This window comes from Callorhinchus milii, unplaced genomic scaffold, assembly GCF_018977255.1.
Source record: "Callorhinchus milii isolate IMCB2004 unplaced genomic scaffold, IMCB_Cmil_1.0 Scaffold5, whole genome shotgun sequence".
Classification (NCBI taxonomy): domain Eukaryota; kingdom Metazoa; phylum Chordata; class Chondrichthyes; order Chimaeriformes; family Callorhinchidae; genus Callorhinchus; species Callorhinchus milii.
In genome coordinates, this window is record NW_024704746.1 from 12366809 (window position 1) to 12389523 (window position 22715).

A 22715-nucleotide genomic window follows, 5' to 3' on the forward strand; every position below is an offset into this window, starting at 1 on the left:
AGTATGAATCTGTAATACCGAGACAGAGGACAGATAATTGCCAGTTGGCTAAAGGAGAAGGAGGGAGAAGGAATGCAAATGACTGAATTAGGGCACGATTCTTGTGTTATAGATCACAACACTATATTGCTAAAATATAGTTATGATGGTGTTATTATCGAATATCTTTCGCTTCTTTTTTATATCTGAATTATAATATACAATTCAGTGGAAATGTCCCAAGATTATTTACCGAAAGGCTAATGATACTGTATATTTGGTTTGGTACCTTTAGATGAACGATAATTTGCCTATGCAGTCGGAAATGCACATTTTAACATCAAACGATAACACTCCAAGTTGCTAAACGTCAAAGTGTGGCACATTACACCCTTTTGTGCTGTTCCGTTCTTGCTCTATTTATTTGACAACTAACTCCCGATAAGACCAATTAATTGCAAACTAAACATGCTCCGGTCCAGGAGATAGTTGACCATGGGACAAAAAAAAAGCGCACAACAAATGCAGTAATATATTGACCATACGCTGCTTTAAAGTCTTGGCTCGATATGTGCTTTTGCAGTGCTTTCTCACGGGCTCCAGGACAGCATTTGCAGAGGGTTCATTCCAACAGCGGCCATTCTAATCTCTGATGTTATTTCGGTAAATCGTGAGGCCAGTGGACACGATTCCGAATGAAAAACAAGTAAAACATCGTGTCACGTGCAGACATTTACACAGAGTGGTACAAGTGCAAAGTTCATAGGTAAAATATGCATTAACTGCTGCAGGGATCAGATATGCCAAAGACTTCGGTTAAGTTGCAAACGTGGACGAAAGGGACAGGTTCTATATTCTTAACGCACACCATTGACGTCCAGACTCTGTTGCATCTCCTTTTGGGGAAACTTATATATCGTTGAATCATACTTTAGATCTGATTTACCGTAGACGAAGCCTGAAATATCCAATGTATTAGGATTCGGGCAACGGTCCAAAGCACCGAAATCATCATCCACATCCGAACGATTATTATTGAGTCTACTTTAATGTGACCTGAGATCCGACAGCTCTATTGCGGGTACCTGGGACAAATGTGACAATAAACAAGTTTTGCTTTAAATCGCCTCTCTCAACCTCAATTAACCGCAATAAATATTCCCAAGGAATACTTGGGATGCGTTTCAGACTCAGGGAACCGCTCGTCACTTGTTATTGTGTTCTGTTCTTTCGGATATAATTGAAGTCATATATTACCAATACGAAATATTGATGTATCAGGATTATCAATCCTAACACCTAACTTTAAAGTGCACATTTTGTTCATGTCGCATTGAAATTTACATTAAATATGATTTAGAGTATATATTATCATAGATCAATTGCCACGAGCAGCTCATATCACTTGAGAAGAACCTTAGAAGTACATTTTACCTTAGCACCAGAAGAAATTTTAACTTGAAATATATATATATATATATATACACGTACCGGAACTAAAACACAGTTTCAGTGACTCGTCTATTTTTGTACATTGACATTAGGGATTTTTTTTTTCTTTTTTAGAGAGATGCGAATAACCACTACAAGTATGAAGAGAAGAATAAAGAAGTCTGACACGTCTATGTAAAGAGAAATGTGACAACTGAGGCTTCGAGGACTGATATCAAAGTGAATCAACAGAAAGAGCCTAAACTGACTGTAATTCTAATAAGGACAGCGCAGTCTACGAGAAAACACATGAGCTGTTTGGGATTCAGAAGTTTATCACAATAGAATAGCCACAGAAGGTAAATTACAAATGCGTTTCTCTCCTCGATTCGTACCCACGAATGCAAAGATGAAACCTCTTTATGACAATGGCTTTGTGCAGTAAGATGGCTTTTTTTTGTGGGGGGGGGGGGGGGGGGTTGGGGGTGGGGGTGGGGGGGGGGGGCAGCCAGTTTTTGGGGGGTGTTTTTTTTTCTTCTTCATTTTGTGCGCGTGAATTTGATGTAAGGTCAATAAATAATAAAAAAAAAGGCTGGTGGTTGTGCTGGAGGCGGGTCAAGCCAGACTTGCACCTTCCCATCAGTTATATATATATATATATATATATTGAGCCCCAGCGCTCAGACTGCGGGCACAATGCGGGAACGTCCTTTACAAGCAGCTCTTTTATTTTAATTAACAGAGCAACCCGCTCCGCAAGAGACACAACAACAAGCTCAGTCCTGAGCCGTGGCCCCGGATAACTCCGATCTGCTCTCTCTCCCTCTCCCTCTCTCCCTCTGTCTGTCTCTCTCTCGCCAGGACGATCCTTTTGACCACCAGCGTCCGTTTTTCACGCTTGGAACCCAACCCAAGGAGATAAAAAGGTAAGGGCCGACTGTTGAGATAGATGTCTGTCTGTCTCCTTGTTTGGTTTTCGACGTGCAATCTCGGATCAGGCTTGTGAACGCCTGGCCAACACTTGGTCTTTTCTTAACAAAGGCGTTCACAGTTTTCCCCTCTGAATTGCCCCTCGACGCCGTCCAGGTTCCCCAGAGTTGGAGATGCCCGAATCTGTCCGGATTTTGATTAATAGCTGTGGTATTGCAAAGAACACCTCGACGATTCACCTGTTTCTAACACACGGTACACAACCGTTGAGATCTTGAGGCTCAGCGCTCGGTTGGATGTGTAGATGCGATTCTATGGCATGTTTTACGCCCCTAACGTGTCAGCAGAGTGCTAGAGCACAAGGATTTTTTGTTTATTTTGCAAGGATAACCTGATCGTCTGAGTTTCAAGAAACGAGATGAAATGTTTGCCGGATGATGCAAATGAGACGGAGGGAAACAAAACGAATCGTTTTTCTTTGTACAATATCGTTTGAATGTTATTTTTTCCATCTGTGATTCACCCTCGCATTATGATCTGGTACTGTTGAAGGATGCCCAACGTTTAGTCATATGCTTCAGAATTTTGGTAATAATTATTAATATTGGTCTTAAACGTTTCAATGTGACCTGATTTGATGGGTTTAACATTGCCAACGTTTAGACTGTGCTCTATACTGTAAAACAGCGAATACCAAACCTCATAGTGTCATCATAACCGCAGGCAACATGGAAAAGGAAATATTTCATGGTTGTTAGGTACTGAACAGTAAACATTAAATGTTGTCGCGATAATTAAGAGGATCGACAATTACATTTCAAGAAGCTTCGAAAGGCAGACAGGATGCATTGAATCCATCGTGTAATATTAGGATCTACATCTATTTCAGTAACTTTTTAGGTACGAACTTACAACATAAATTGAGTTGAAACCATTGACAGGTAAAAAGGACACCCAGTTTTAAACATTCAGTGCGATCTACACAATACTTATAGATTTTGCAACAATATTCCTTAATATTCCAACAGATACGCTGTGTGATTTTCTGGTTTTACTATTTCCTTCAGGATTTATATGAACCTGCAGGAGACAGACTTGATATTCTCTCAAATTAGTTCGTAAACGTGCATATGCAGAAACTGTACACTGTAATAGTATGTGATTGTTGACAGTCGCATAAGAGTTACGTTAATTATTATTTTGAAGGGTGTTCCGGCCCCAGACTTAAATATGGCATCATGTTTAGCTTTTATTCGCAGATTGGGCTCTTTTATTTTTAGCATCATATTTGTGCCTTTATCCGTCACACAACCAACCGTTCTGTAATGCAATAGACGATACGTTAAATAAGGTTGAACCCCATCCTAAAGGTTAGGGCTATTGATCCACGTCGGAAGACTCCCTCAGACAATACTTGTGCAATTTGTCTCATTTAAGAAATCAAAAACTAACTATTTCACGGACAAGCCGAGTATTAGAATTGCAGCTTTCGGTCTGTGAACCCTCTGAGCCGTTCTTAAGTTGCAATGGTTTAAATAAGAGATCCCCTGCTTGCCCAGATTCACCTGTTACTTAATGAGCTTTCTCTTCACACGCTGGTATACGGCGGCGCCTCCGGAACCTTGGCTGATGTAGACCGCGATCAATCAATCATCCGTGGCTTCTGATTTGTTAATTTTCTGTCCACTGCATGAGTCTGCGTTTTATTTTGTTTCATATACATCAGAATCATAATGCATTCTCAGTCAAAATGGATGTTCACGATATCAACTGTACTTACATGGAAAGTGAATTCGACCACTGCCCCATACCTGGGTGGCATAACCACACGCAGGGGTTCCCTGAGCTATCATGGTTATCAGATGGAAGCCTATAGTGCTAAATATCACATTAAAATAGGAGTATAGGGCAATGCCATTGAATGAAAATCATTGGCTAACTGTTTCTCGTGGAAACATGGTAATTAAATACCAAAAGCGTTCACGCTATAATAAGCTTATTTAGTAGCATGTGGCCAAGAATGTCAGGTCTTGAACGCAAATCCTATGCAAATGAAAGTAAAACTATCTCCAATCTTCAAAGAAGAATCGGTGATCAGGCAAATCTGAACTGTATTCCAAAGAAAAGGACGTCTCGGTATTTTAGCTCATTACTTTAAAAATATATATATTTACAAGCATCGTATCACCTCGAATTATACCGAATTAAAATGCACTTGGGATTTAATATTCGGATATTTAAATAGTATACCAAATTTGCATCCGCTGCTTTAACATGTTTTTATAACTCATGTCTTTTTAACATAAATATAATCGCTTCCTGGTCCCACACAATGTACTTTCTTTTTGCGCCTCACGACGTGAAAGTGTTTGAATCGTATGCTCAACCTTACTTTCCAATGGCAATTCACTGGTCTCCCCTTACCCTGACTGAAATATTAAAAATCCTGGAGAAAGAGAGAGAGGAAAAAACAAAGCCTTCGGCGAACAATTGACACGTAATTTTATTTCCCAAATGAACTGCAGAAAACATTCAGCAAACAATTATTTGTGAATTATAACCTAATAATGTGACGTCTGTTTTCTGGAAATGTTTGCAAGGCTGTGCGTGATATTTCCAGTCATTTATAGGCCCTCTCTTGAAGAATGTGCTCAGCAAACACAACCAAATCACATTGGAGACAATGTGCAGCTATTCTATTTTCCTATCTTCAAAACTATTGCAGTAAATAGGAAACAATACAAGAGCTTTGATAGCTCTCTACATAATACAGGGTTGTGGTCTATTTTGTCTTAGGGTCGTATTCGTCTGATTTCAAAGGTTGTAATAGTATCACAACTGTGCCAAAAAGCTATCGATTACTAATTCTGGCACCAAGTATCATTAGCCCACGTGTTGTAACAAAGTGCAGTCAGTTCACTTCGATTTCTATAACTGTATTGTACACTAAATATGCCAGGGAGTAAACCTCAAATTGTGTCGGGAAATTCAATAAATCTCTCCCAGAGAAGTCTCGTTTTAAAAGTTACAATTTCGGTATTGTTTCTCAGAGAAGGTTTTTTTTTAAAAAAAAAACAAAAGGCACGACTCTCCTTGTCAACAGCTCATCACCCCATGTACCTTACCGCGCCTGATGGAGCGAACCAAGAGATCACATAATTAATTAAATGAATACAGATGCATGGGTTTAGCCATTTTTGAGTTATGTTATTGTACCCAGCCAATTACTGGTAATAGTGCCATTGAGGAGAGATGGATATGTAAATTTAACATTTTTCCCCTCAAATGGCGTCTATAGCTCCAGTGCTCTTATGCACCTGCACGTTTGCATAGAACCAGAGGAAGTGCATTATCCAACAAATGCAAAAGAAACTACTCCAACTTCAGAGCACGTTAATTGAATTCATTCATTCATTCAAGCTTGGGTTATGTTTAAGCTTTTATCTGCCAGGTCGGGATTCACAGATTGAAGACTTCTGCATCAATTCACGATGCCATGGCACCGCGTTTACAAAGAGTTTACAGCTGTGCTTCTGGACACCTTATCTATGGGACCACAAAATGCAGAAGAGTGACATACAACCGTAGAGTTGCTATCCCGTTATCTCCAATTTGACACCACTAAAGCTGCTGAGCGTATTACTGTAAAAGAGATAACTCGCCTCCAGGCGCATAGGAGATCCTGATATTTAATGTTTGCTTGAATTTACATAAGGCCCTCATTAGATAGTCGTTAATTAGAGTTAAACACGTATTCATTAGTTGAACTAAAAGGACTCCTATTGGCGGGGTTTATTGTCTTGCAATAACATTTGCATATGTGGACTTTATTTTGTTCTATCAGCATGCAAAACGCGAATAGAGGGAATAGAACAACATCTAAGAATCTGCCCATAAAATGGCCACTTGTGCAGATCAATATAAGCACGCAGTAGCAGGATTTGAAAAATAATAAACCGCACTATGACATGGGCGACATAAACTGTTGTTGATGCCTTCACTAAAATTGTCCCTGCACGTCAGAAGGCTCTAAGTATCGGTTTATGGTTATTACAACCCATTTGGCTGCAGCCTTACTTACATTACTTTGAACATTATATCTGGAATTACAGTCACTTTTCACTACATTGAGGGTTATATGATTTGGATAATATTATACGCTATCAGGTCACATAGCAATATGCTGGAGGCGAGAAAGTGTAATCCATTCAAAACAGTCCAGGCAGTTTTGATAACCATTAACAAATTTGCAGATACTGTGTTAGCCTTCTCACAAAACAACTATGATTCAAGACGTAGCGTTTCCACTTTATTTTAACGCTATTAACTCGTTTTTTTTAAAGGAAACACGTGATCACCGCAACTAAATGATAACGTGAGGTGCGTTATTTATTCAAAAATGCAACCTTACTCCTCTGAAGCGACGTGCTGCTGAAAATAAATCATCCTTTTTTTTTCTAAAAAAAACCCAAATTCAATTAAAAATTATAGTAATGCATACTATTAGCATGTCACGATGATATGAAAAACATCCGCAAGGATAATGGGGATTTCCTTTTGAGTATTTCTGCGTGCTTGTGCAACGATCACTGGTCTATTTATAAGCCATTGATTTCTGTACAAAACGGCTAATTACATTACTTACAGCAAATAGCAGCCCTGCTGTACATGCTCTAGCGTGCCAGCAACAAACAAATCACTGCTTATTTCACTTGATTGACTTAATTTTCACATGAAATTGTGCCTTATGAGCTAAACTCTGGCAATCTGTCTGGTGCACGTTATATCCACAGAGCAGCACCCACTGTTAATTGAATCTGTGCATGAATAAAACTCCTATACATAGTGCTTGTTCGTGTTACAGGTGCAAATATGGAACAAAGAGATAGATGCGAGTTAATTTACAGGTACACACAGTGTGCTTGTATCTTGCTGGAAATTTAATCTGTGTGTTTTGCACGCGATCTAACGGCTGTATGTGAGATCCCGAAGGGACTTGACGAGAGAAACTCCACAGACAGGAACCTCCCATATAGACCAGGCTATAGGTGTGATCAAACACACGGCAGCTGGCACGGTCACGACTGGGGGCTAAAACAGCTAGTCAGAGGATTTATTCTAAACCAATTAGTTTAAACTGTATATGAGGAAAAGCATATGGGGTGCGAGAGAGAGAGAGAGAGAGAGAGAGAGAGGCAAAGACAGAAAGAGAAACAAAGACATAGATAGGAAAAATACACATCGTCAGTGACAAAAGCATAACGGGGAAAATATTTCTCCATATTAAAAAAAAAGGACTTTTAAGAATTATAATTGTTTGGATTTTTGATGACTGTTTTTTTCAAAATAAACTAAATTACATTCACACATTAAATTACACACACGCACACACACATGTATCGACAAAACATGCAGTTATTTTTAATTACAGTTCAGCAGAATGTCCACAGACCATTCTCAGATGTAGACAATGAACAGAAGTACATTGCTTATAGGTCAGACCAATCCTTGTATAAAACCATAAATCTGTATTTTTCTGTCAGTAACATCACACGCCACTAAAGGTTCTGGTTCCGCAGTTTAAGTAACCCACTGCAGTACCTCTTTAGAAACATGCTTCTTAAATGAAAAACAGAGCTGCCGCATATGCTCAATCAGTTGGGTAGCGAAATAGCGCACATTTGACATCGATTTGTTGTCTGCTGAATTAACCAAAGGGTCGTGGTCAAATTGGTTTAACAATAAAATATAAAAAGAACCGAACGAATGTGTACAAATGCATTCAATAGTTCAACAAACTAACAGATTTAGAAAATTTCCCCGCTGAGGCTATCAATTACCATTAAACTCAAGCATCATAGCAAGACTTTTTGGAGCATTTTTTTNCAATACGGCTCATTTCTTGGAAGGTTTTGTTTACTTTTATGTGGCATCTGGTTGGGTGTAATTACCACTGTTGCAGAATCAAATAAACCCAAGAGGAGTGGATTTCGAATCAATATTCACGACGATCTCGGTTCACTCTGGGTTCAGGATTTCGGTGCGGTACCTTTCTGGTTCATCGTTTAGATTTTTGGCCGCAAAATGAAATCAGAAGGGACAATAATACTTGTACGAGGAGCAAACTGTTAGTATAACACCAACATAGGTTGTCTGGAAATGGGAATCACTGCACCCGGAGAGATACGGGTTTAGAAACTAGATAAATGCCACGGATCAATCGGATGGGTTTATCTGTTCCGTTGTGGCGAATATTGACCTAACTTTGGGAGTGAATATTTGAGTGTGTGGAAGCGAAGAGAGAGAGAGAGAGTGAGAGCGAAAGAGAGAGAGACAGAAGTGCATCCACGAGAACTTACGATTTTTCTTTCCGTACACAGATTTGTTGTCATATCTTTATCCAATTCGTGTTGCTACTACAATACACAGACATTTCTGGACTGAGCTTAAACATCTGCAATGTTAAAAGTACAGTATATTATTTGATGCACAGCAATCGGTTGGAAAAGAAGCATCCGAAAGACGGGATTAGTTTCTTGCCGTTGCATAACACTGCACGTGTGAGAAGCTCGATCCCACTCACCGACCATTATTATGCCCATATTAATCATGATGCAAATTCAAACTGCGTGAAGTTTAAAAGTTTATGCTAACTTTAAAACCCACGTGCGTTCTCACGCAGGCGCGCACCATCTCCAGCAAATTAGTCTGAACGGATTCCAACATTTTTTTTCCCCAAAAAAAATCCTTCCCCCCCCCCCCCACCCCCCCGCAATAGCTGTTTTGCAGCGAATTAAATTCGCACTTGCAGATCGTTGTCGCTTTTACAGTAGTTTCAAAGAGCGAGGGTCCAGAATTGGCGAGAGTTTCCAAACTCCAGCCGTTTGGGGGGGGGGGGCATTGCAGTCAGGGACTTAATAAGCCAACGATATTCTTACCGATCAAACGGTAGTAAAATATAGATATCCAGCACCGAACTCCAGGCTCACCGCAAGGGTTGGTGAGTTGCATTGGGTAAAAAGCATCGAGATTGAATACGCGGACGCATTATTCGGAAAAGAAACTAAAGGTGAACGTTGGGATACGGAATGCAAAGCAGTGATTTTCCTGCCTACGAGAAAAATATGTTTGGATTTATGTATTGTGTATTTCTTTTTTCCCCCAAAACCAAAAAAAAACGTTTGTGAACAGTGAATGACAGAGACTTGTTCGGAGAAGCATAACTTTTTTTTGGGGGTGGAGGGAAGGGGGGGGGGTGGGGGGGGGGTGGGGTCGGTGGGTCTGGCAAATACTTACAGGGGCGACTGATTTAACGTACTAAAACTGTCAGCCGTGCGATCAGATACAATAATATCCTTTGAACTCTGTGACAAGGCTGACCCAAGAAATGCCGTGTTGTGTTGGTTTCCTTTCGAAACCCAACTGACCTTTAAAATCGCAGCCTCCTTTAAATTGGGGGAAAACCCCTCCTTAATCAATTAGGCACGAATCACTTTTACTCGACTACCCTGACTGTATTTAAAAATAGCAAACCCCTTTTGCCCCATCTTTTAAATCACGCCCCTCCACCAACCCCACCCCCCCTCGCGATTGTCAGGAATTGTGCATTTTTATATAAATTTCGCTTCAAATGCGTCTTTATTTTATAGATCCCACAGAAATTGCAGCAAAGATGCACCGTTGTTGCATTGATGTAGTCTACGCTGCCTTCCGCTCAAAAATAACTTGAATCGCATCACTTTCTGAGGCAGAATAACCAAACCCAGGCTATTGTTCGGATCCATTTCTTCATCTGCCAGAAAAAAAAATTGTTTTTAAAAAAACATTTTTTTCTAAAAAAAACATTCACATGTACTTCATCCTTTTCGAGTATACCTGTTGCTCTGGAAAGAAAAAAAAGTGTGTGTGTGTGTGTGTGTTGTGGGTGGGGGGGGGGGGGGGGGGGGGGTGGGGGTGGAGAGAGAGAGAGAGAGGGGGAGAGGGGGCTCAAATGATTCGACTCACCCAATCGGAAAGTCGCATAAACTAACCACATTGCAGATCGAACCCGCCTGGAGCTGTCATTGACCGTCCGTCAATAGCCAATGAAAAGAGTATGACAGGCCTTTGTAATGAAAAGGATTAGGTGGCAGTCTATTGAACTCCTCCTACCAAATTATCCAACTGTGCCCTGGCTAGAGTCTGCAACAAATAGGCAAAATTGTGTGCTCCCGGCCAGCCACAACCGGATCAACAAGGAACTTGCAGCTTTGCAGAGTCAGGGGAATGCAACTGAAATCACCCTAACATCGTTGTTTACCCCCTATTTAAACCAATCTGCAGGGACTTCCCCCTAAAAAAAAACAACTTGGAAAATCTGTTGTCTGAGCAGTTATCGAGCAGCGACTCTCTTTCCCTGCGCTGGAGAGTCTGGTGTGTTGTATTTTTTTTTCCCCCCCTGTACGCGACTTGCAGTTTATTTATTTGTAATTGTCTTGCGGCAGTCTATTCCATGGTTTAAGCTGGGGTCTGTATGGAAGTACTAAGAGCCAGGTCCGAGGAAGACACGTGTACTTTCCGTCAATCAGCAATGCTTTTCCACGGAATCTCTGGGGGCGAGATCCAGGGAATCATGGAGGAAATGGAAAGGAGATCCAAGACGGATTCCCGTCTCGCCAAAGGAGTGCAGATGAACGGAAGGGAAACGGTAGGAGAGAAAATAAAAAATATTTACTTTTCAGACGCATGCAATTAACTTAACTTCCTTAATCCCGAGCAGCTCTTGCGCAGCAGTTGTTGAGAGACTTGGACGAGGTTTTTTTTTGTTGTTTTTTTCTCTCTAAACCGCCAGCGTTGCATTGAGCACACGATCCGCGTGATTTTATTGCACCTGAGTCAAACAAGAACTTTAAGATATTAGATGGTATGGTCCAGTACACCATAAAATGTCTGATCGACATATACACATACATTAAAATTAAAATCTATCGCCTTGAGCATGTTCGCAACTCCATACTTTTCCGTTACTTATTCGGGTCGGCTGATGACCTGCAGCTTTTAGAAAGGAAACTGGGGTTTCGTTAATGATGTCTATGTTTTAATGCTAATTTAATAATTGCAAATGGAGTGTGTGTGTGTATATGTATGTATATATAGTATATATATATGCGCGCAGTGCAATATCCCATTCAGGGTTATAGGTAGAAGAAGAAAAAAAGTATGTTTATTGTGAGATTTCACACATAAAAGACGACCTGCTTGGTCCAATCGTGTACGCACGCTTTTGGCTCGTTTCATACAATCATCAAGAATTATATCTGAAAGATTGAACCGATCATGTTGTTCTATATATGTGCTATGTAACTTTTCAACTATGATGATATCCATCCAGGTTAATTTGGAAAGGACAGATGTAGCACCGACATGTAAATAATTACTTGTATTCATTGTATGTAATTTCTCGCACAAATATTGCTAAACACGGAAAGTGAGGGGTGGGGGTGGGTGGGGGGTGGCTACTGTTTTTGTTTCCATTCGCTCTTAATTCGTGCAGGTTTTTTTTTTAGGGGGACTCGCGACTGTGGTCATTTTGGGCTGATCTTTAACATTTGACGTTTTAATTTTCATTTGCAGACAATGCCTTCTGTTAATTCGGAGAAACCCGCCCTGTGTGCCGGCTGTGGGGGTAAAATTGCAGATAGATATTACCTGTTGGCTGTAGATAAACAGTGGCACCTCAGGTGTCTCAAGTGCTGTGAATGTAAACTCGCTTTGGAATCAGAACTGACTTGTTTCGCCAAGGACGGCAGCATTTACTGCAAGGAGGATTACTACAGGTAAACACACACGATACTCTTTAAGCAACGGTGATGGGTTTCCGCATGTGTCGGTTGACCAAAAGAAAATAATCACACACTCGCACATCAGTTCCGATTCCGAAATTAAGTGGTGCAAATTCATCTGCAAAGGGGCGCGCACGCGGATTATTAACGCGTGAAGTAACCTGATCCCATCAGCGTCGATTTTAATCGGTTGCTGAGTTGCAGTTAGGCGTACAGTATTTATTTCCCAACGATCTCCATTGCTTGTTCAGTTCAGAGCCGTTTGACGATCTCTTAGTATTGGACCCGATTTAGCAATCGGAGCCTCGCAATAAATCAGAAACACTTTTTGGCAAAAACACACACACACACACACCGGTCAATCGTGAAAATCATTGCATTGGTTTAACTCTTAAAATGGTGTTTTTACGTTGCTACACATTTCACCATAGGCCCCCGACTGGCCCAGGAGAGGAATGCAACAATTTAGAGTGTAACTGCATACTGTTTACCTACTATAAATATCACTGTTGTTGCTATATGTGCTATTTTTGTTGTTGTTAAGCTTTACACAAAAAACATAGGGTGAGCAACATTAAAAAAAAAACTGCTCCATCAAGGGGTTATAGTTTTATTTGTGACCATATGCTTCTGGGTTGTAAACAATGAACATTTAGTCGGGACCGAGTTCTTATATCATTTTAATACCATAACACCTCGGATTTTAAACAGTGTTCAGAAAACTCGCCCCCTACAAAAGTGACTTTCTTTTCCTTTTCTTTAAAAAAAGGAGTGGCTAAAACTCCACGTTAATCGCTGTTGATTCATAATTTGAATGTTACTTGGTTTATCGAATTTGGCTCTTCTTTGCTAATGTGCCAGTATTTGGATCAAGAAGGAGGAGAATTAGATTTCAATATAGTCACTGCCACTGCAAACTAAACCTCCAAATAGTTGGCACATTATATGACACACAACATTTTCATGCATTGTCTTCTTAGTGGGTACAGACGGCGAATATTCAATCTGTTATTAGTCAGGAGTTTCCGGCTTATTTCATGAAAGTATAAGGTTGATTGAAGCACAGAGCACCGTTGCCGTGGGTCACGTTATTGGGTGGGAAGTGAGTTTTGTGAAATATATCAATTCCCTGCTTTTAAATTTGATGGAAAAGTTGTGCTCCGTGATTTGATATTGACTTGGCGTTTCGATATAGCCCACGGCACTCGTGTGGTGTTAGCCAATCAACGCAATTGAAGATTTGTGTATTTCTTTTCAAAAAAAGTTTCCCTGTGACTTGGTTTTTGCAGGAGGTTCTCTGTCCAACGGTGTACCCGCTGTCACCTCGGAATATCCGCCTCTGAAATGGTCATGCGAGCCAGGGACTCGGTTTACCACTTGAGCTGTTTCACTTGTACAACTTGCAACAAAACACTAACCACGGGCGATCACTTTGGCATGAAAGATAATTTGGTTTACTGCAGAGTTCACTTCGAGTCCCTGATGCAGGGAGACTATCACACACAGCTTAACTACACGGAGCTGGCGGCCAAGAGCGGGGGTCTCGGTTTGCCCTATTTCAACGGAACAGGCACCGTGCAGAAAGGACGACCCAGGAAAAGAAAAAGCCCTGCCCTAGGAGTCGATATTTCAACTTACAACCCAGGTGGGGAAAGAGGCTACTCGAGCGGGGGAAATGTGCGCAAAAAAAATAATAGTTTTGACGGGATGGAGAGACAGACTTCTGTCGCGTCCACACAACGTCCCGTCGCCACAATTTAAAAGTTGGCAGATCACTTGTCTCTCGCAACACAGCCTCGACAACTGCTCTCCAGAACACCCCCCCCCCCCCCCGTTAAACCCAGCACAGATCTGCAGCTCGCGTACCTCTATGTACCTAACTTTTTTTTTCTTTTTTTTTTAAAAAAAACAACAAACGCCTAAAGAAAAATGGGCATTTTCCGAATTGCACTCGTATATAAGTCGAGCTGAGCAGAGAGCCATCCGGCAATGCACTTGGAAAGTAACTCACATAAAAGATAAGCACCGCCTCGATTAATAACCTAAACAGTGTGGACGTTCAAAACAAAAGAACATATAGAGCCAGATGCACAGACCGTTGGTTTTCATAACCTGTCCCTGGACAAAGGCACAGCGTTTTTTTTCCAAAAAAAAGATTAGCAAAAGTTAACATTCTTGACCCGAGTTTTGCCACACGATTTCTCTTCGGCAAATGGCCCTGAAAACGCTTTGATTTTCAGTCGCAATAAGCGTGTGGTCAGCAATTCGCTAACTTTTCCGACATGGCAGTTCGAAAAAGAGAGAGAGAGAGAGAAAGAAAGAAAGAAAAAAAAGGCAGCAGCGTTTGTTTTAAACCAGTAAACTGGTCTGAATTTTTTTCTTTAATTTTAAAAAAATTCAAGACGTTTTTTTTAAAAAAAACATTTTTTTTTAAAAAAAGTCGTCATCATAATCATAATAAGAATAATAATAAAAAAAACGAATAAAAGCCGAGTGAGTTCCACACAGGGGACCCGATTCCCTTCCAGTTCACTGTGTTCTTTTTGTAGTTGTTTCCTAATTGCGATTTTTCTTCAAAGCCATTTGGCGCACACACCAGATTCTGATGTTCAAATGAATGGAAGAAGCGCCGCGTAATGTGGAGGTTAATTGTTTTGTGTTAATTAGACGTGACACAGGAATCCCTGGTTTCCAGTCACGCATAAATCACCCCCGCCAGCTCAAAACCTGCTCCAAAGGTATCCCGAATTAAATAATACGTTTGCTGTTGTTGAAATGGTTTGGGAGGAAGGTATTCCTCTTTCCAATCTATACATACAGCACGAATAACGTGCTTTGGAGGTATATAGCGTTGCAACGCGAAAATGTTTCAGGTCTATTAAGAATGCACTTTCTGTACAGAGAGTTTAACGCGTTGTCCAGTTCGGAGTAACTCGAGTTTTTTTTTTAAAAAAAAGTATTTGGGAGAAAGTGCGCGTTTAAGCAAAATAGAAAGTTTAAATACAACTTCCAACCCGAAGTCACGCTTGAGCCCCGGGATGGACCACAGCGTTAGGAGTTTTAATAATTCAATCCGATTCATGAAAGGCGCCGCAGTCTTGAGTCGCTCCAAATACTCTCTTGCCCATCGCTCCGACCTGTGGTGCTGCACACAAACACAACGCGTTGATGTTTAAAAACGGAACAGTTTTTTTTTGTTCGCTTCGAGGGACGAGAAAAAGTATTTCGGCACCTTATTCTTTAGAAAAAAAACATCGCATTTGCACGAGCATTTAAAATAATCTCGTGACTAAATTGGCTCCCTGCAGAGACTGAATTTTATGTCGAGTAAAGTCTGAACACCCCCCCCCCAACCCCCACCCCCCCCCCCCCCCCAAAAAAAAGCGTGTGCACCATGTTAGACATGTTTTGATATGAATGGGGACTGTCAGTACGATTCTTTTATCCACATTCAATCTAAATCTTGTTTATAATATGGCATTTGTATTATTAGCCTCTAATTGCTTGGATTAACAATTCCTTACGTGTGTTTTTTTTTAAAAAAAACAGCTTATTGATTGCTCCGGCAGCAATCGTTTAAAAGGAACTTGCTTTTTTTTTCTTGCAAAGAGTTTACTTTCAAAACTAACAACAATACATAATTGTACGAATGCATTGTTCTTCCTGATTACGAGCAAACGTGAGGGTTGGGAGAGGGCAGCTTCTCACATTCACACTGAGAAGGATTCGTAAATGGTCACCCAATTCACATGTACGGTCCATAAAATCAAACAACAGCAAAAAAAAATGCAATAGATTCATTGTGGGACTTAGTATTCTCCTGGACTGAATTTGTAAAGCAAGTTTTTTTTTCAACGATTGCATATAATACTGAGACCGATCAAAGTGCTCATCGATATGGACTTGGTCTCTGGGTTTTTGGTGTTCAACATATTGCTGAACCCGAAGTGTGAGACCATTTGTGTTTTATTTTCATACCGTTTACAACGCAGTGTTCATGAACGTAGAACTTTTTTTTGAAAGAAAGTTGAAAGGTTCTGATTTTTTTAAAAAAAGAAGACTAAATGCAATTATAGTTTTACACTTCAAGCCCCTGTAAAGTCAACGCAAACACGTTTACCCTGAGCATCGATAGGGATATCCATGGGCAGAAATTCTACCCATGTCTGGCTTCAGACTGTTGTCTGGCCTTTCAGGGTGTGCAGAATTTGGCAAACCCTTGAAACGCAGCCTTAAATTGGGAGTTTTTCTACCAGTTTTCTTTCGAGAACCGGCTTCCAAGCTGCAGACCGAATCCAACGATTTGACAAATGCTCTAAAATAACACGCAACGCAAACCAGAGAGCGAATCTGGACCCGGGTTGGATTTGTCCCCAGTTGCTGCATTGGAAGCCAAGTCCATGTTGCCAAAGGAGGGGGGGGGGTGGGTGGGGGGGGGGGGGTGGGTATCGTGTTAGCGCCCTCTAGCGAAGGCTGCGTGACGTGCGGGGAACCAAACGGCAAGGACCCAAGTGCAGTGGCTCTCTGCAACATCAGCAATGGGGGGGTGGGGGGGGGAAATCCGACAACCTCATGCAACTCAAATAACACCGAGCGCTTCTCTTTGTAAATCTTAGGGTGCAATGAAAACGACGCCGACCATTTGGACCGGGAGCAGTCCTACCCCCCAACCCAGAAAACCAAGCGTATGCGCACCTCCTTCAAACACCACCAGCTTCGCACCATGAAATCCTACTTCGCCATAAACCACAACCCAGACGCGAAAGACTTGAAGCAGCTCGCTCAGAAAACCGGCCTGACCAAAAGAGTTCTGCAGGTAAGAGGCACTTCACTACTTCTTAACTATTTTGTTCTGCATTGCAAGACCTCTGACCCACACACCCTTAAATTGCTTTGGTGGTTTTCACGTATAGTGCAGGATTTTGTTCCCCCCCCACCACACCCACACCCACCACTCTCTCCACCACCCTTCCCCAACACCTACAAACCCCAAGAAGCCATTTCTCCCAAACATTGAAACGCAAGAATGGATTCTGATGTTTACTAATGAATGGAGACAGGAAACTTTTTTTAAAATCTTTTTTTTAAAAAAAGCTAAACGTTAAGGGGTTGTGTATCAGGAGGCTCTGCAGTGTACAGTGTATGTTTCATCCACTCTCAGACACAGTGCATGTTAGACTGACAACACTAGCATTTCATATCTGTGATACTTGAACGTTTCTGAGTAACTGAATGACTTTTCACTTTTTATCTTTCTCTGTGGACATTCGAATCTCCAATGTGCACTTTAAGCCACTCGTTTTAATTGCATAATTTAGAGTGGAGTCACTTCTTTTTTTAAAAAAAAGAAAAACGTGATTTTTTTTTCACACACACTACCGCAAGTGCGATTTTCTTTTTAAACCCTGCAAAGCTCCCGTACCAAGAAACATTTGAAAAGCGATTTGACAGTAAGCAGTCAAGCGTGGTCCAGACTCTGTAACATAGCACGTATTGGCAGCAGTCATTGGAATTGTACCCAGTATTTTACCTGAGCACACAAACAAGTATTGATTAAGGTCTCTTTGACTGGATTAATTCGATACACTATATATATATATAATATAGCCTTGCTGTCCTTAAAACACTTCGAATGGTGTTTTATTAAAATATCATGTTACTGCATATCAATAATAAACCCACTTCTGACATTCATCACCCTCTAACAAATGGAAGTCTGATTCCATATTTCACGACCATAATGTGCTGAGTGGATGCAACATACAACTTGAACAAACTCATTTTAATTTTTTGGCATTTTCAGTTGCTAACTGGTCATGTTTATTTGTGTACAATGTTATATACTTGTACTTAGTAATGTGTAGGGGAGTCAGTGGTAGTGTCTAAAGTGCTGTAGATTGCACATGCCACTTATTGTATTAAATGTTAACAGTTTTTTTTTTGTTTTATTTTGCATTATCACAATCAGCATCCCCAATCCGATTTGTGATCTCTTTAATTCTGCATTAGTACTACTTAGCTGTTTTAAAGAATTTATCTCTCTCTTATATCTATACATATATATATATATCTATATATCTATATAATCTATTTATCTCTCTATCTATATCAATAACTTGTGGTGGTATGTGATTAGATTTTTTTTAAAAAAAAAGAGAAAGAAGAGGTTCAAAAGAAAAGAGAAAAAAATCGGTAAAAAGATTACATGGGATTGGTTTGCAGGTTTGGTTTCAAAACGCAAGAGCCAAATTCAGAAGGAACCTTTTGCGGCAGGAGAATGGGGGTGTTGATAAACCTGATGGCACAGCACTTCCTCCCCCGCCCCCAGCTGACAGGTCCGGCGCAGCTCTAAGTCCATCCAGCACATCGACCACTTTAACAGACTTGACCAATCCCACTATGTCAGTAGTGACGCCTGTGACCACTAACCTGGACGTGCACGAATCCGGGAGTCCGTCACAAACTACCTTAACGAACCTTTTCTAACCATTTTTAGCAGATTCCTTTACAACAGAAATAATAATAATAATAATAATAATCAGAATAAGAAGAATTTAAAAAAAAACTCCCACCACCCACCCAACCCCCCCCCACCCCACACACACCCCCTCCCAACCCACCACCACTCCCCCCCCCCCCCCCCCCCACCCAACCCGGTGTGTTTTAAAAAGAAATAGCCAACAGCAACAACAACAACAACGACAAAATAAAAAATAAAAATTCCTGCTGTTGCACAGGAACGATTTTTGTTAAATAACTGATATTGAATATATATTTTTTGTTTATGACGAACTCTAGTTTACAGCAGTAGTAAGTAAGTAAGTTTAAAAAAAACAGTTTACAAAAAAAAATAATCAATGTCAATGGACTGTGCAGTGGTGACTGCGCATGCTGGATTAAAACTCCTGCTTTTCCCGTGATATTTTCCTAAAGGGTTACAGATCCAAAGTTTTTAAACGTTTCATTACTTTTCCTCTACACGGAATTCATTTTTTTTTAAAAAAAAGGTAAAAAAAAACTTCTGCTAAAGATGCCCACGATCTATTATTATTACTGGGTTTGGTGGGAGGGAGGGAGGGAGGGAGGGATGGAGGGATGGGAGGGAGGGAGGGAGAGAGAGAAAAGAGAGAGAGAAACACCCCAAGTTTTCTTTTTTTTGTTGGTAGAGATAAGTCATGCGCACTCACCAGTGAACATTCAGGCTATGCTTATTGTCATATGTACTGGTACGAATAAAAAAAAACACTCGCCAATATTATAGACCACCACCGTTCTTTGACAGAACGAAACATGGTACTTGGGATCTGCTTTATGAAGTAGGATCTGAACACAGCTTTATCACGTGCCTTATGATATTCCTGAAGAAAGTCTGTGACGTGAAGTGTAGATTCATGTTTCCCTTGTTTGGAAAAGAAATCATTCGACGCCGTTCTGACACCTCACGAGTTTTGTATTGTTACCTCCTTTTCTGATAACTTTTTATATGGGAAAACTGTTAAACAAACAAACAAGCAAACAAACAAAAAGAAAGAAAGGCATTTGGCTTGTCCTGGAAGGCAACCAAGAACACTTTCTCACTCCAATAGAAGGTATTCCCAATGTTCCCAGGCCCTTTTACGTGCTGACAAGTGTGTTCAAGGCCCTTATTATTGATCTTCGTGTTTATGATTAGTACAGTAAGTGGTTTGATGAGATTGTTGATGTTTCTTTGTTTTAAGATGACTACATTGTACAGGCGCGATTTTTTCCCCTTAAATATTTATGGACCAAACGTTTGTGATATCTTATTAAAATTGTGTGATTAAAACACCTTGTTTGATCGTTTTCAGTTTAGCCTTCTTTTATGTGGCGCTTATATTACGATATTAAATAAGTTCCTCGTGTTGTGTCTACGTGCATTATCTATGGATGAATGGCCAAAATACATGTGAGAATCGTTCTTAATGAAACCAGAGAAAAAAAAATGCGGTAATAATACAAAAAAATAATGGTTTAGACGTAGATGACATGACACCTTTTTGTAAATCAGGACCTAAACACCAAACATTTTATCAGTTCAAGCAAAAAGCACTAATGTTATTGGAAAGTGCCTGAAATAAATACACAACACATAAAGGCGGAAAAAAAACAAGCAACTTCTTTGCGGAAGTTATAGATTGTATGTTTATACCAGCATTGCTTTTCAACGATCTCTATTTTTTCAATTGTCTATTTACGACTCGAGAATGCCCCCCCACCCCAACCACCCCCCCCCCCCACCCCCCACTTATTTAAAATAAATAAATAAAACGTTTCAGGGACAAAAAAAAATACATAGGAAACAAATGTGTTTTAAACGACGGTTAAAACACAGTTGTATATAACTATCAAGAAAGAGCATGTATAAATAATGGCAGTTGTGGGATTAGATCTTAAAACGTCTTAGATGTTAGATCTCAAGTAGAATAGGGATGCCACGTTTTTTTAATTTTAAAAAAAGAGAGAGAGAGAGAGAAAAAAAATGAAACCACCAGAAATTTATATAAATTCAGGGAGGATTAAAAGCAGTCAACAGCCAAACAAACAGTATAAATTTACCTTTTCAAAATAGTTTTTCAGGAAACGTTAGAAATATTTTCCATGTAAAAAAAAACATAACAAAAAGACCCCGAAAAGACAGGTTGCTCTGTAGTTTAATGAACTGTTACTATGATTTCTTTCAGGGAGAACAAATCTTGGGGCATTACAGCCACACTTCCCGACGTTTGAAAATTCCCTAGGTATTTTAAGAAGGGGAAAGGTTGATCGGAATTCAACAACAGTGAAGACAAGGACTATATTAGCACACAATTAAATATCCTAAAACTTTATTCAGATACATAACTACAATAAGCATCCAAAATGTCATTTGCTTGAATGTTTAAGCTAATGTAGGACGTAACGTGTTGTATATCTTTTACTTTTAAGCTACCAGTGGACATACATGTAGAAAAAAAACTATAATATGCATTGGACTTCATTTTAAAGGATTAGATTGTGATTAGGGCAGGCAGTCTGATTTCCAGCGCACAGTCGAGCTGACCAATTAAAGGGACATACATTTTTCTCACTTTCGTGGCACGGACATGAAATACAAAGCTTTGTCTGTATTATACAAATCTACCTGTATAATTAATTTGATATACATTTGTAACGTGGAGAGTTGGTTATGATAATTATAAGCGACATTCTTATAACAGGGATTATTGATGTAAGGTTTTTTTGAATGAAATAGCTCAAGCCCTTCAAGCCCACAGGCAACATTTTGGTGTTTCTGGTTGTAAAACAAATTTGAGAAACATTGTGCATGCTATGATAATACTTTCTCTAAATTCTTTTAAGTATCAAAGGGTCGGATGTTATATTGTCAGTACTGTTTTTTGGGTGATGTATACATTTTCATTGGTTGATGTTAATTGTAATAAACAGCTTTCAGTATTGAACAAGTTTGCTTGCTTAATGCAACAAATGATTTTTTCTAAGAAAAAAAATGGCTTTTATACAAGATACCACACGAACTGAATTAACATGTGTTTTGAATAAATTATTATCTTCCTCTACATACAGCTGATCAATTTATTGAAACTCTTTATTTGCGAAGGAAAACATTTTTTTTTCTTAAGTATTTGCTGTGTTCCATGTTTCGACGTGAGCGAGACTAAAACAAAACATATCGATACAGACTACCTGAGGTGGCATTGACAGAGCGATTGCACACACTCGATGTATAATGCACAAGCAACGCTTTGGGGTTTCACCAGACGCGGCTCTCAAACGATTTCTTGCGTTTTCCCAGCTATCGATTACGATTGCGCTGCATCTCCAATCACTTGTACCGTTTGTAAACGATACAGGTTAGAAACCGGGAACCACCGTCAAAAATCAGCTGTTTTGCTTCGAAATCCGTTTCACGCAAAATAAATAAATGAGGATATTACACATTCTCCAAAGTCATAATTAGTAAACCCCGGTGTTGAAGAACGAGACCACTGTGTTGCCATCCAGGAGGAACGAGCAATTGGCTGTTATTCTGTCACAGACATAACCATTCCAGTGGTTAATTCCCAATCTTCTCAATTCCCAGTGTTGCACCACACCAGGCTGAGGGATGAGCCATTGCTGACACGATGCGATGCGTTGGATCTTCGTTCCGGAAAGGCACGGACGCGTTATTTCAATAATTAATATTAATCCCTTATTAATGACAGTCAACGAAACCAACCTATCGTATTTCATCGCACGTCGTGGGTAATTAGGACGCAGCCTCAGCAAACCATGTCACGTTAAAACAATAAAGGCAAAACCCTCCAGTACCTTTCTCGAATGAAAGGTTGCATCCCAAAGAAACACCCAGCGATACATATCGATGCATGTTTTGTTTTGTTTTGTTTTGTTTGTGTGGTGGCTTTCAGCCAAAGGGGAATTGAGACTCGTGTCTTGGAACAATATCTTTAAGATGGCGCAATCTTCTTCCTTGGTTCATAAGTTACAAGAACAGGAACCGAAACAGCAGTGTTTTAATGCTCTCTATTATTA

General features: G+C 40.1%; 1 protein-coding gene across 4 annotated transcripts; it reads left to right on the top strand.

The window, feature by feature from the left end:
* The first annotated feature begins 2205 nt into the window (after positions 1 to 2205).
* lhx9 (LIM homeobox 9) lies at positions 2206 to 21741 on the top strand. 4 transcript variants are annotated; one of them, XM_042335914.1, is made up of 6 exons: positions 2206 to 2336; positions 10824 to 11026; positions 11953 to 12155; positions 13451 to 13806; positions 16778 to 16977; positions 20864 to 21741. In XM_042335914.1, exons 2-6 carry the CDS (start codon positions 10853 to 10855, stop codon positions 20918 to 20920), a joined length of 990 nt encoding a protein of 329 aa, XP_042191848.1. In that variant the 5' UTR covers positions 2206 to 2336; positions 10824 to 10852; the 3' UTR covers positions 20921 to 21741. The 4 variants fall into 4 exon arrangements, with proteins under 4 accessions (XP_042191848.1, XP_042191849.1, XP_042191850.1 ...); XM_042335915.1 differs by lacking the exon at positions 2206 to 2336 and adding an exon at positions 9298 to 9409; XM_042335916.1 differs by lacking the exon at positions 2206 to 2336 and having other exon boundaries at positions 10513 to 11026; positions 13625 to 13806.
* The last annotated feature ends 974 nt before the right edge of the window (positions 21742 to 22715 follow it).